The sequence below is a fragment of the Cygnus atratus genome, chromosome 2 (genome assembly GCF_013377495.2).
Source record: "Cygnus atratus isolate AKBS03 ecotype Queensland, Australia chromosome 2, CAtr_DNAZoo_HiC_assembly, whole genome shotgun sequence".
In the NCBI taxonomy this organism is placed as follows: Eukaryota; Metazoa; Chordata; class Aves; order Anseriformes; family Anatidae; genus Cygnus; species Cygnus atratus.
The window spans coordinates 102,991,392-103,006,514 of record NC_066363.1 but is presented as its reverse complement, the minus strand read 5'-3'; the positions used below and the strand labels follow the sequence as shown (position 1 = coordinate 103,006,514).

At 38.0% G+C, this 15,123-nt stretch overlaps 1 protein-coding gene across 9 annotated transcripts in view; it reads right to left on the bottom strand.

Moving 5' to 3' along the window:
* CDH19 (cadherin 19) overlaps positions 1–15,123 on the bottom strand; it is a 74,222-nt gene that overhangs the window by 22,315 nt on the left and 36,784 nt on the right. For 7 of the 9 annotated variants that reach the window (XM_035565363.2, XM_050708661.1, XM_050708662.1 and 4 more), the window contains 5 exons: positions 10,079–10,198; positions 9,242–9,406; positions 8,127–8,311; positions 6,659–6,912; positions 3,895–4,031 (listed from right to left, as the gene is read on the bottom strand). In XM_035565363.2, coding sequence (XP_035421256.1) covers positions 3,895–4,031; positions 6,659–6,912; positions 8,127–8,311; positions 9,242–9,406; positions 10,079–10,198 — 861 coding nt within the window. The remainder of the gene's footprint in view (positions 1–3,894; positions 4,032–6,658; positions 6,913–8,126; positions 8,312–9,241; positions 9,407–10,078; positions 10,199–15,123) is intronic. The other 2 variants (XM_035565367.2, XM_050708666.1) reach the window with 1 other exon arrangement.

Genomic DNA, 15,123 nt, shown 5'->3' with positions numbered 1-15,123 from the left:
CCTAAAACTCCCCTGTCGCAACTTTCGCCCATTCCCCCTTGTCCTGTCACCAGGCACGTGGGAGAACAGACCAACCCCCACCTCTCTACAGCCTCCTTTAAGGTAACTGTAGAGAGCGATAAGGTCGCCCCTGAGCCTCCTCTTCTCCAGGCTGAACAAGCCCAGCTCCCTCAGCCGCTCCTCGTAAGACTTGTTCTCCAGACCCCTCACCAGCTTGGTCGCCCTTCTCTGGACTCGCTCGAGCACGTCCATGTCCTTCCTGTAGCGAGGGGCCCAAAACTGAACACAGTACTCGAGGTGCGGCCTCACCAGAGCCGAGTACAGGGGGACAATCACTTCCCTAGACCTGCTGGCCACACTGCTTCTTATACAGGCCAGGATGCTGTTGGCCTTCTTGGCCACCTGAGCACACTGCTGGCTCATATTCAGCTGACTATCAACCAATACTCCCAGGTCCTTCTCGGCCAGGCAGCTTTCCAGCCACTCATCTCCCAGCCTGTAGCTCTGCTTGGGGTTGTTGCGCCCCAGGTGCAGGACCCGGCACTTGGCCTTGTTGAACTTCATACAGTTGACCTCAGCCCATTGCTCCAGCCTATCCAGATCCTCCTGCAGAGCCTTCCTTCCCTCGAGCAGATCGACACACGCACCTAACTTGGTGTCATCTGCAAACTTACTGAGGGTGCACTGGACGCCCTCATCCAGATCATCGATAAAGATATTAAAGAGGACCGGCCCCAGTACCGAGCCCTGGGGGACACCACTTGTGACCAGCCTCCAACCAGATTTGACTCCATTCACCACAACTCTCTGGGCCCGGCTATCCAGCCAGTTTCTAACCCAGCGAAGCGTACGCCAGTCCAAGCCCCGAGCAGCCAGTTTCTTGAGGAGAATGTTGTGGGGAACGGTGTCAAAAGCCTTACTGAGGTCAAGGTAAACCACATCCACAGCCCTTCCCTCATCCACCAAGCGCGTCACTTTGTCATAGAAGGAGATCAGGTTCGTCAAGCAGGACCTGCCTTTCATAAACCCATGCTGACTGGGCCTGATCGCCTGCTCGCCCTGCAAGTGCCGCGTGATGACCCTCAAGATAATCTGCTCCATGAGCTTTCCTGGCACTGAGGTCAAACTGACAGGCCTATAGTTCCCTGGGTCTGCCCTCCGGCCCTTCTTGTAGATGGGCGTCACATTGGCTAGCCACCAGTCAACTGGGACCTCCCCCGATAGCCAGGACTGCCGATAAATGATGGAAAGCGGCTCGGCCAGCTCCTCCGCCAGTTCGCTCAGTACCCTCGGGTGCATCCCATCCGGCCCCATCGACTTGCGCACATCCAAGCTCCTTAGCAGGTCGCCAACCATTTCCTCTTGAATAGCGAAGGCCACATCCTGCTCCCCATCCCCTTCCGCCAGCTCAGGGCACTGGGTATCCAGAGAACAACCGGTATTGCCGCTAAAGACTGAGGCAAAGGCGGCATTAAGCACCTCAGCCTTTTCTTCATCCTTAGTAACTAGGTTTCCCCTCGCATCCAGTAAAGGATGGAGATTCTCCTTAGTCCTCCGTTTCGCATTGATATATTTGTAAAAGGATTTTTTGTTGTCTTTAACGGCAGTAGCCAGGTTGAGCTCCAGATGAGCTTTGGCCTTTCTAATTTTCTCCCTGCACAGCCTCGCAACAGCCTTGTAGTCCTCCTGAGTGGCCCGCCCTTTTTTCCAAAGATTATAAACCCTCTTTTTTCTGCTAAGCACAAGCCGCAACTCTCTGTTGAGCCAGGCCGGTCTTCTTCCACGCCGGCTCGTCTTTGGGCACGTGGGGACGGACCGCTCCTGCGACATTAAGATTTCCTTCTTGAGGAGCGCCCAGCCTTCCTGGACTCCTCTGCCCTTCAGAACCGCCTCCCAAGGGACTCGGCCAACCAGCGTCCTGAGCAGCTCAAAGTCAGCCCTCCGGAAGTCCAAGACAGCAGTTTTACTGGTCCCCTTCCTGGCCTCGCCAAGAATAGAGAACTCTACCATTTCGTGGTCACTCTGTCCAAGACAGTTTCCGACCACCACATCTCCCACCAGTCCTTCTCTGTTTGTGAAGAGAAGGTCTAGCGGGGCACCACCCGTGGTAGGTTCACTGACCAGCTGCGTCAGGAAGCTATCTCCCACGCTCTCCAGAAACCTCCTAGACTGCTTTCTCCGTGCCGTGTTGTGTTTCCAGGATATATCCGGGAAGTTGAAGTCCCCCACGAGGACAAGCGCCGACGATTTTGCAACTTCTGTCAGTAATTTCTGATCTTTGTCATCACAGTAGAGGCAAAAGGCTTGGGTCCTGTATAAATGCTGGGATATCAAATAAGCCCCCAGAGAGGTTGCTGCTGTAATGCAGTTTCAAGTTCTATCTCAGCTGCAGTGAATAACTACTGTGGATGAGGTCTAATGTCGTTTTGATTTGGCCTCAGTGGAGCCACAATGTCATCCGCAAAATGTCTCATGTACATAGTGTATGGTAGGACTATATTTCAAGGAATAAAATGTTACTAGTTCAAAATATAAATAATCTCAGGTATGTCCATAGCAAGGTGACCTAACTTCAATGCTTTGGAATATATTTTTATAGACAGTGACCTTATCATCACTAAAGAAATAAAGAATAAGTATAAGAATATGAAGATAATGAGGGCTCAGTTTGTCTACAATAACTTTCATTACTATGAAAGACCTGCTTTTTTTCTGCTCAGGAGACACTTATTCATTTGTAACATTTAGTTCTTTCCTTTTTTATTGCTTAGCTAAACAGAAAAGTCCAGACCAAAATCATCCTGCTGTGTTTCCATAGTGCTATTCAAGACATGACAAAAATATGCCAGAGATCAATTTTACCATCACCTGCCAGCTGTCCAACAACATGAAAAGTGAGATATATTTATATTAAAAATCTCCCAGAGAAGCTGAAAAGGAAGGTAATACTATCAATTTCCAAACACAAAATAAAGGCTTCAGTGAAAAAGGTTACTGAATATGTTGCATTGAACTTCTAGCAGTACTATTCTGACATATATACAGGGAATGCTTCCTTTGAGGAACTAATGAATATATGTTTAAAGTAGATTTAACAATAAATAGCATTTCACTGAGATTCAGAATTAAACTAACATGCTAAAAGTATTTAGCAAATCTGTTTGATTTATTGATCAGCCAGTTTTGTAAATTTGTATATTTTGTCTATTTCTTCTCCTTCGTAGGGATTGATGTGAAGAGTTTTTAAAAAGTATCTTAATAATCTTGTTAAACCACCTTATAAATTAGTAGTTGTTAATTTTCTAGAGCATTGTCCCAGAGTTAGGGCAAGCAGGTAACCAAAAGTACAAACGGAGGTGATTGTATTTGACTTTCAAACAAAAACGACAGATGAAATCTATATAAAGGAGGTTTCAGAGATTTAATTGTCACCGAAGAGAAGTCTAACTGATTTAGGCCTTACATTCACAATTAATTTGAGCCACAGGTTTCTGACTGGTGTTAAATTAGACCCTGGCTAATTTCACACTAGTCAAAAATCTGGTGTGAAATTAACCAGGGTTTAATTTAACATAAGATCTTGCACTGCAGAAGCAATTCAGATGCTTCAGTGTAACTTGAAAGTGTTACATGCTCAATCCCATTACAATTTCCTTCTTTATTTTATTTTTTATTTTTTTATAAGGTCATCTTTTATGAAAGAGCACAGGACCTTGGAGCTCAAATACATTCTGCCTCTATTTAACTAATCATTTTAATAATGTTCCTTCATGTAGCAAGCAATACTAGTATAATGAGAAGGAAGCATGCATTCTTCATTTAAAATAAGGCATATTCAGAGGATAATTACAGTTTGCAGTATATAAAGCACAGTTCCTTAAATTTCTTACTCACTGGTTTCTGTGGCTGTAACAGTTATGTTGTGCCAAGAAGCAATCTCTCGGTCCAGAGGTTCAGTTGTAATGATTGTTCCATTGTGTTCACTGATGCTGAACAATCTCTTTAAATGCATGCCTTGGACAATAGAATACCTGCATCAAAAAAAAAAAAAAAAAAAAAAAAAAGTGAAGCAAGAGATTCCCTAATACTGAAATGTTCCTTGAGAAGCAAGGACATATAAAGCTACTGTCAGTTGAGAAAACAGAGCTGTGCATATATACATATAAATGTGTGCTGCAACAACTCAGAAGTCATGAAAAATGTACACTTATAAACATTTAAAATTCACTGCTGCCAAGATCAAAGCTCTTCTTTCTATAAAACTAAATATGTCTCAGATCTATATTAATGTGAACTGAATCTGAAATTCATTCTTACATCTAAGTCAGGCTCACAGCAGGTGAATGACTTCGCTGAAAAGAAACAGCAAAAGTGCCACTTGTGAAATGAATAACACTAACAGCTAAGTGGAGGTATAATGGTAAATCTATTTTATCATTGCTGACATACTCTGATACTGAGGGAATGGGCATTATAAAGAAAGACAACTATGTATAATGAAGTGTCACATAGGCAGGCTACAAAATCCTAAAGTAGAAGATGATTGCAAATGAGTCCACTGCTCCTGAGTCTTCATTTAAAACACTCTGGATGCTATGTCCATATGCAGACTTGCACATGCACACATATGTACATACATACCATTCAAACTGTTAAAGTCACAGGCCAGAGATGGACTGAAAAAAGACACCAGAGATATTGGTTCAAATGGAAAGGATATTTACCAATATTTTTTTCATGACATGCAAAACAAACAAACAAACAAGCAAACAAAAAACTGTGCCACAGTTCCTAGCAGAGTCTCTGTCACAGAAGTAAAATCTGTTTTCAGGTTTTGAAAGGTTCTTACCATTCCAGTTTGGAATTCCCACATTTAATTATTCCCTCTTTTATTGTACATCTAATTTTATTTCATAAAGACTTTCTATCTCTTGTTGGTATTTAATATTGTTGGTATTTAAGACTAGGCATTTAAGACAAATGTGTCAGCATTTGGATGATTCTCTAACTTTTTATTTAGAGTTAGCTTTTTGTCTGTTTGGAAAAACAGTAAGAGGATAAATCAAGGAACCTTCGTAACACAGACTGATTTTTTTGTTGTTGTTGTTTGAGACAAACACCACTTAGAAAACTCTACTTAGGGATTTATAATTCAATCTTTTCTTATTTATTTTTTTATATACAAATTATGTGAATATTTCTCATTCTTTGCATCCAAAGCTTGTTGGAGGTTTCTGACACTGTTTTTCTTGTTTTTTTTTTTTTTTTTTTTTAATTATTATTATTATTTTACTTTTTTATTAATCTGATTATTGATGTATAATTTTCAGAAAATCAATGCTGGATAATTTGTTTGTTTGTTTATTTATTTATTGTGGTTTTGCAGACCACTATATGTCTTTGTGTTTTTTTGTTTGTTTGTTTGGTTTGTTTGTTTGTTTAATTTAAAAACTGGAGTTCTGATTCAGCACAGCCAGATATCTATATTATGAGTACCTGCTGTCATTTATAATATCAACGGTTTCAAAATTAGATTCATGTGTGGAAGTTAGCCAAATAACAATATCTGTATATAAAAGTGACATGCTCTATTTTAAAGCAATTTAGTGATGCAATATATGTTTCACTGTTCAGACATACTGACTTCCTAGCAAGTTCCATGAAACTATTTCAGATTCAGAAGTCATAGATAAGCACTATGTTTACATGTTTTATTGGAGATGCTAGAAGATCATCCAATTAAACAGCAAAACATGTCATTTAAACAAAAAGTTATGTATATAACCAACATACCAAACCTAAATTTTTATACATACCTTGTCTTTTTTATTCTTATTTAATCTAACCTATAACTAGCTTACTAAATAACAGTAAATTAATAAGAAAACATAGTAAATGGCACTGCATTTACTATACTACTGAACCCCTAATTATGCTATATTCATGTATGTGTGTGTGTGTATTTGATTTTGCAGTTAGGAATCTGACAAATTAATCTACACACCATAAATTATTTTGTACATCATTCATCTGTCCCTGTATCCTAGCTTCTTTAAATTTCAGAGTACAGTGAAATCAAGTAACATGAGAATTCTAAACCATGTGTTAAAAATTAATTACCTGTTTTCTCCCTTAAGAAACAGCAAAATTAATTTTCAAAATTAGAATCCTGGGGTATTCGTTTATATAATATATTTATATAATGTTTCTGTGTGGTTATTGTGACAGATGTAGGGAATTGGTCAATTTTGGTCTTGCTAAGTTGAACAGATATCAGAGGAACTGTTCTGTTTCTCCCGCCTAGCAAATAGTCCATCTCTCCTTTTCTCCAGCGGTTATGGGAAACAGACTGGAACACCTCTAGGCACTTACAGCTTTGACTATGTTACCCTGGCTCTGCTGTTATGCAGAACTTCTTCCAGGCCACTGTATAATAAATTATCCCATCTCAAAGTGATCTTAAAGCTGTACAAATTTCATTTATTTAGATTTTGGGCTAGGGATCAGGATTTAACCTAGAATAACATAGGTTATCACAATGAAAGTACGATTAACTACAATCATGAGCCAAAGTAAGGAATACAAATAGTCTTTGGGGACTTTGAAAATCCCATCTCTGATTATATTTGAGGACTATTCAGATTTTTAAGTTAGGTACCTGACTGGGCTGTCATCATTGTCTGGATCTCTTGCAGAAACAACGCCTACCAATGAGCCATTTGCAACCCCTTCAGCTATCTCCATCACATAGTTCTGCAAGTTGAAAACTGGAGGTTCATCAGCATCTTGCACACTGATTTTGACAGTAGTTGTGTCTTCAAATGGTCCTTCTTTCAGAAAACGGTCATCAATGTATCTGTTTACAACTTTAATGCTAACACTGTGTCTCCTCTTGCTTTCATAATCCACTCTCTGTTAAGAAAGAAAACAAGATGTGGAATATTTCATTTTTTTTACACATTTCAATTAAAAACAGATCTATAGGTGGTGTGAAATTAAAGGCAAAATAATGTTACCTTTCTTTCAGATTTTTTCTTAATAGATAGTACTAACATTAAAAAAAAAAAAAAACTTTAAAAACACTTTAACAATTAAATGATACAATGTTTTATTTGCTTTCACATGTAGTCTGGTTTTCTTGTTACCATTAAACAACACTTCCCACAGAAGGTCATCCCTAAAACACCTTCTTCTGTTAGTACTTGCATTTCCAACATAAGTGTAACTTTAGCAAACATTATTCTTGACTCTAACATAAAGAATGGGAATCAGTTAAATTCCACTTCAATTTAATCTTTCAGATTGTTAGAATGTACCCTCTAAAAGAAAAAAAAATATCCAGAAGGCATCAAAGAGAGCTTAATAAACACAGTTATATTATTATATTTGACTATCATTATCCTCTGAAATTAAAAAAAAAAAAAAATTAGAAACCTTCCTGAGCTACAATAAACTGAAATTAGAAAAAGAAATAAAACCACCACCAGCAACAACAAAAAATGTTATAATATTCAGTTCTTCAGGCTCCTGGATTTCACTAGAAACTATTGAACTTTATCTCAACTGAAGACCCAGATAGCCCAAAATGCTTCCTCTTCCTATGTGATGTCAAAATAAGTAACACAGTCCGAAATCCTCTGAAATATCTTAATTCATAAGTCAGTATGTTTAGTACCTTTTTAAAGCTATGCCATTACAAAAAAAAACTTGACTGCCTACCTAACATTGTAATACATTCTGGCTTCAGTTGATTTTAACAGGAGGTGTTGAAGGGCAGGAGGTATTGTGTGTACATTTTATTGATAAAGATTTTACTGTTGATGCACAGAAGAAATTCTCAAAATGGGGTACACTTTGTTGCACAGCTAGGAATAATATTAAGATACTTTGACTGTCAGTATTGTATTTAACAGTTACGGGAATGAGGAAAAAAGTAAACAGAAAGAAAAACATGTTTCTTTTTATCCCCCTAATATTCCAGTCAAATTGCAAAGCCTGATGAAAAAACATAAAATAAATAAAATAAAAAGAATAAAAAAGAAGTGGCATTTTATAAAACATCCTTCTTATTTGAAGAGGTTCTTTCCTCTATTTAGAGATTTTTCAGAAGGCTTCTGAGGTCTCACCTTTTTTAATAAGATAATTCCTTCTTGAGTCTCATTGTCAGTAATGATGTCAAAAACATCTGAACTATCTCCTTCAATTAAATAGTGCATGGCTGCATTCTCCCCTATGTCGCTGTCTTCTGCCATGATTTTGCCTACAGTAGTGCCCACAGGAGCATCTTCAGAGACATTCAAATAGTATAGTCCTGAGGAAACAAATACTAACACAGCTCAGTGATCCATGGTTTATAGCTATTGAGGCTATGATGGCCTGAGGTTCTCAGAAATCAGGAGAAAGTCCCTGGCTTTTACTAGACCAATGTATCTAATCCAGCAATGGATGGACCCTAGGGGTAGGGTGACACAACCTTTCTTCCTATGACTATTCCTCTCTCAGGCCCATTTTAGACATAAATAAAAGGCTAAGGAGAATCAACTACAGAAGGGTGGAAAAAAAAAAGCAGTGGATGGCAGCACTTTCCAAACACATTTCATCAGTTCTTCCTACCTGCCCGTCTCCCACATCGGCAACAAACTCCCTGGACAGACTGTCACATAATTTGTCAAAAGCTCACAATACCTTCCTAAATAAATAAATAAATAAATATTAAAAAGAAAAGAAAAGAAAAGAACAACGAAAAAAAAGGGAGAGGAGAGGAGAGGAGAGGAGAGGAGAGGAGAGGAGAGGAGAGGAGAGGAGAGGAGAGGAGAGGAGAGGAGAGGAGAGGAGAAGAGAGGAGAGGAGAGGAGAGGAGAGGAGAGGAGAGGAGAGGAGAGGAGAGGAGAGGAGAGGAGAGGAGAGGAGAGGAGAGGAGAGGAGAGGAGAGGAGAGGAGAGGAGAGGAGAGGAGAGGAGAGTTGTATCCTAAATGCTGAGGGCAAAATATATGTATAGCAATTTAGTAAGACATTTATCTCCAAAGCCTCATGATAAAAACAGAAGGCCTGAGGTCCTTTGATAGTGGTGGGTTTTCTGTTCCATTCAGGTTTTTTATCTTTATTTTTTGTTTGCTGAAAACAAAGCACAGACTTGTTCAGAAAAAGAAATAATAATAAAAAATATCATTGAACTTAACAGAGCTACAGAAGATCTAAGTTGCCTAAAGTCTTCAACTACTGTAAGAAGCTTATACTCACTCTCTTCAAATTTAGGTGGATTGTCATTCATGTCAGAGAGATTGATGGTTACTGTAGCTGTTGCTGAAAATGCCCCAGCTTGTCCAACCATATCTTTGGCTTGGATGATGACCAAATACTGATCTTTTGTTTCTCTATCCATTTGGGAGGCCATTCTGATGACCCCTGAAAATAAAAAGTAATTTTTTATACCCCTGACATATAGTAGTCATGCTTTTTTTCCCAATATCTGACTATATAATATGGGTATAAAATGGAACATTGGTCACAGTTGTGGATTTACAGTCTACACTATGCACAGCACACCTGTCCTAATGCTGGAAATTAATACTCATGGGAACATCTACACTGTGTTACAGATTCATTCTTTGAGTTACAGGGAGCAGAACACACCATATACCTCCTCTACTACATGTAATCATCCTACTTCCCCAGAAATCAAGATTTTGAAGAGATGTCACATATCTGTGGTTTCTCCAACTACATAGAGGTAGAAATGGTCACATAGTGAGTCTTAGAACTGCTAAGTCAAAGTGTGTCTCTCTGGGTCCACTTGTTGGATAGGGTACTCAGAATCTAACTCTTTTCTTTCGCAAGATAATTTGCTAACTAAATTTTTCCTTCTCTAAAAAGTGTAATCTCAGCTTCCCTTGGGATAGAAAGTAATGATTTATTTATTTGTTTAAATCTAGGAGTTATGCAAAAATGCAAAAATGTACGGTGATATCAGTTGATATTTTTGCTGAAATGAAGAAAGAAATATTTGCTTGCATCTACTTTATGTTAATTTATGATTTATTTATTTATTTTTCAGGTGACAAGATCATTCTGTAGTACCTGTCTTTGGCTCCACAGAGAAATAAGGCTGACCCTGAATGAGACTGTAAATCAGACGGGCACTATTCCCATAAGAAGGATCATCACCATCAGTAGCTGTTACCTGTGCAACTGAAGTACCTCAAAGAAAAAATAAAATGGATTATATTTATTCAATGTCTACAAACACATATTGAAGTTACTTATTGCATTTCTCTGGAATTCTGGAATTATCTACAGGGCTATTTTAAATTGTTGCTTATGCCTCTTGTCCTCTCATTCTTTTCTATTGTTTCTCTTCAGTGTTTTTCATCTTGTATAAATTATTTCATAATTACACAGCACAAGCTCTTTAATGACATTTTAATACATCAGTTATATTATCAAGCTCTCCTGAAAATTTGCAGTAAATGGCACCTTCTAAAATCCATCATCAGAAATGGAAAATATTTCATCAGCAACTATTTTGACGCATTCAGATTTTCAATTAAAATGAAATAACATACAACTTTTCAGCACTGTCTATATATTGCTTAAAATTGTACATCTTATGCCTTTTCCCCTAATTTTTGGCATGTAAATGAAGCAGAACAAGTTGTTTCACCTCCCCTTGAATATTCTGCTAAGTATTTTATGGAACTTTTCTTTAGGAATAAGAAAAGAAGTGACTTTGTCACCAGCAGGCTCACTACCTGACTGAAAGAAATTACTTGTTAGCAAGCAAAGCAGCCAAGAAGTATGACAAGGCTCTGATAACTTTTTATATTTTTGAGTCTTTAATGAGCATTTTCCATGGCAGAATGCACAACAGAATCAATCTGCAGAGCTTGATTTCATCTCTAACTGAAAGCTGGCTATATCCTATAAAAAAAGATTGGCAGAAAATTCATGGTACCATTATTGACGATTATTCTTTGAAAGGTATTATTTACTGTAGCATAATTTCATAAGGTAAACTTTATTTTTGTCTCTCTTTTTTTTTTTTCCTTACCTAGGTTCTGCACAACACAAATATCACTTTCTGTGAGAAAAAGCTGGAAATCAATCTACTTTTTTAAAAAATCTGGCATTTGTTCATGTTTGCACCTGCTTAGAGATGTAATACATACTAATATATATTACATATATTAAAAATCTATGTATAGTTATGCTGGAGGAGAAAAGAAATGATGGAGTTAAAGGAATTAGATCTGAATCTTTTTATGGTCAAACTACAAGTCAATAATTATTACCAGAAAAACAAATACATTATTTGTTGAGGCATATGTACTTCAGAAATAACAATATTCTTTATCAATGGCAAAAGATAAACTAAATGAAAACACTCGGCTACACTGCTACTAAGTCCACATCAACTGCAATCTGTAGAAAACTGTTCTGTATTAACTAATACTGAAAATTCAACCTTTAAGGCATTTTAGCATGACTATAATGCACTTGTTTAAAAACAAATTGAGTGAGTGCTAGAAAGGAACTGATCACTGTGGATAATACAATATCCAGCCTGTTATAAATGCAGTTTTCTAATAAAGAAACCCAAGCAAGGTACCAACAACCATGTTCAGAAATTGACTTGTTTACAGCACCATATTTAACAAGATAGAACAACAACAACAGAATGAAGGACTGCAAGGTTATTGTTACAGTTCCTTGAGTCTCAAACATTTAAAGACAGATTCATTTTCTATAGTTTCTGTCCATTAGAAAGAAATGTTGAAACTAAAATGGCATTTGGTGCTTCTCTAGGCCCCAGAATACATTTTTATTTTATTTTTTTTTTGCTTGCTTGTTAACTCTTCCATAGTATCACAGAAGGGAGAAGGATGGAATTTGCCCAGGTGGGCTCAGGGAGAAGCAGCATAATGGAAAGATGAAGCTGGCAAGGGACAAATACTTCATGATCAGTGTATGAGCTTCTAAATTAAATATGGACTATGAAGGGAGCAGAAGAAAAATGTTGCCCAGATTTGGAAAACTTTTTTTTTTTCTCCATTTTTTAGTCTTTCACTGCCATGAAACCTCTATTTCTTTGTACATTTAACCCATATCAAAAAAAAAAAACAAACCATTTGCCAAATGGAACTATGCTTTTACCTAGACATTTGTGTTTGAATGATAGAAATTAAAGCAGTAATATTAATGTACCCAATAACTCTGAAAAGAAAGTTCAGCCATTTTTTTAATTCCATGGCTGGGAAGAGAAAAATTGACCACATAAAAAATATTTGTTTATTTATTTTTCTGAACAAACAAATAAACAAGACCACCTCTCAAAATTCCAGCCATTATATAATGACAGCAATTATATAATTGACAGCCTAACTACAATATAGTTTCACATAATTTATGTGAAAACTGCTATAATGTCAGAGACAAATTAACTAAATCTACCTGTGAGCTTTTGAACATGCATTTTCTGAATATGTGAGTCTGTGTGACATTGGTATAAAGTTTAGCCCCAAATATGTGTTGTATGTCTACATAAATGTTTTAAGCTGCATAGTAAACATATTTACACATTCTGTGCTTTTCATTAGGTTCTATTTAAAGCAAATTACATTATTTTTTTTTCTGATCGCTATGTAAGATTTACTTTACACTCCTTTAGTGTTGGTTTTACCTTTTTTGGTCAAAATATTAATTGTGTCACTTATATATTGCAACCCATTAGGTAAACTAGAAGGCCACTGTATAAAAAATAGTTACTCATTTTTCTAACTAGAGCTTGAAATCTACTAAAACAGTAAGTACTGATATATTACTGCATCTGACTCAACCATTCCATCAGATATACTGCATTTGTACACTTTTAACAGCTATATGGGAGGCACTTAATGTAAAACTGTACAGAATGCCTGAGGGAAAACTGCAGTTCTGTACTCTTAGAAGAGTCCATTTGCTGACACGCTTTTCATTCACTGTGACTCTTGCATTTAAAATCCTAATAAAATTTAGTACTGAAGATAAAAGAGAGCTAAGAAAGAAATAAAATATATTCTAATTTGTTGTCACATTAGTATACATATAGATATTTGTACCTAACTTTAGCCAAATTATCTATGCCTGTTTTATGTTTTTCTGTGGTTCTCTGAGGCAAGTAATACATGACCAGCTGTGAATTATTCTCTCTTTGCTTTATTAGTTCCAGACAAAAAGCTCAGTAACTGTGAACTGCTTTTCCAAGCATGGACCATGCTTCCTGAGCAAGTTTTTTCATAAGAAAATTTCTACAAGATCCCAGGTCCAATATAATTGAGCTGAAATGCCAATAGAGAGCTCTGAAATGGAGCAAAGACCAAGACTCTCTATTGCACTACGCCATTTAAAGTAATTCCAGTCTATGTCCTTACTATGCAGAAGGAGATTCTGTTTTACTGGGAGAAAAGCACTGCAATTTTGATTGGTTACTGTTCCTGTCCATTGGGAAGTTAGAAATTTCCTTCTAAGGATTAATGCTTTAAGATATACATCAAATGAGCTTTCACTTCAGAAGTGCAGTACTTGGAGAGGCAGGGTAAGCAAGCCGAGAGAGGACTGCATGGTGTGGCTCAGCTGTTTCACGTACTGGAACTATTAGGGTGTATACAAGTATATACCATTCCATTTATACTCTATATGTCTGAAATACACTTTAGTATGCCAGTGTCTTGGTTTAACATGGGTAGGTAGCTGAGCACCATACAGATGCTCTCTCATGCCGCATCCCCAACAGAACAGGGGGCGAAAATATGATGAAAGAAAAGGCTGATATAAGGACAGGGAGATCACTCACCTACCACCACAGACAAAACAAACTTGGCATAAGGGAAATTAATGTAATTTATTACCTATATACAGAGTACATATAGCAGTCTAGAGCAATGAGAACTAAAAGCAAACTAAAAACACCTTTCACGATATCCACTGTCTTCTATGTCCTCTTCTCAAGATGCAAAGGGGAATGGGGATTGTGGTCAGTCCATAATGCCTTGTCGCTGCTGCTCCCCCTTCCTCACTCACTTCCTCTGCTCCAGTATGGGATCTGTCCCACAGGACACAGTCTTTTCGCCTGCTCTCCACTGGAGGCTCTCCATGGGCCGCAGCCTCCTCCAGGCCACGTCCACCTGCTCCACCGGAGGCTCCTCCACGGGCTGCAGCGTGGAGATCTTCTCCGTGGGTCCCATGGGCTGTAGGGGGACAGCCTGCTCCACCAGGGGCCTTTCCACAGGCCACAGGGGAACTTCTGCTCTGGAGCCTGGAGCATCTCCTGCCCTCCTTCTGCACTGACCGTGGAGTCTGTAGGGTTGTTCCTCTCTACATTTTTTCACTCTCTCCCATATGCTGCTGCACAGCAGATTTTTCATTTCTTAAATCTGATCTCACAGAGGCACAACTAGAATTGCTGACTGGCTCAGCTTTGCCAGCAACAGGTCCTTTTGGAGCTGGATGTAACTGGTTCTTATCTAACCCAGGACAGTTTCTGGAACCTTCCCACAGAGGCCACCTCTGTAGCCTCCCTGCTACTAAAACCTTGTCTCATACACCCAGTACAGCCTGTTGTGTACTAGTATCTACGCAGAAGAAGTAGATGAAAAGTAATCTCTAAAATAACAATAGCATTAGTGCTAGAGAAGCCAAACATAGAGGGAGTGTAGAAAATATTTGAAGATCCATAGGACCATCCTAAATTCATGTTATATAATGGTTAATTGCAAGTCTATGAGTTTACTATCTCAAGAAGTCTGTGTCTAAGAAGGGAGGCACACAGAGATGTCGTTTTATTTTTTTTACACATTGTGACAAATTGGGAGAATGGTGTTACTTCTGATTTTCATATTTTAGTGGGATCTTTTTATTAAAATAATAATAATAAAAAAAAGTTTAATCAATCATGTTGAAGTGATGTAGTACTTTAGGAATTTAAAGATACCGTAGATGATAGGAGATTTGATAAAGACTGCTGAACCTTCTATTTTTAGATTGTCAGTTATAGGCAGCTCAAGTCAATACAGATTGAAGCTTCTCGTCTGTCAACTGCTTATTGGTGAATTGAGGTGACAAACAGGTATATGGAAAGAGAATGCTAC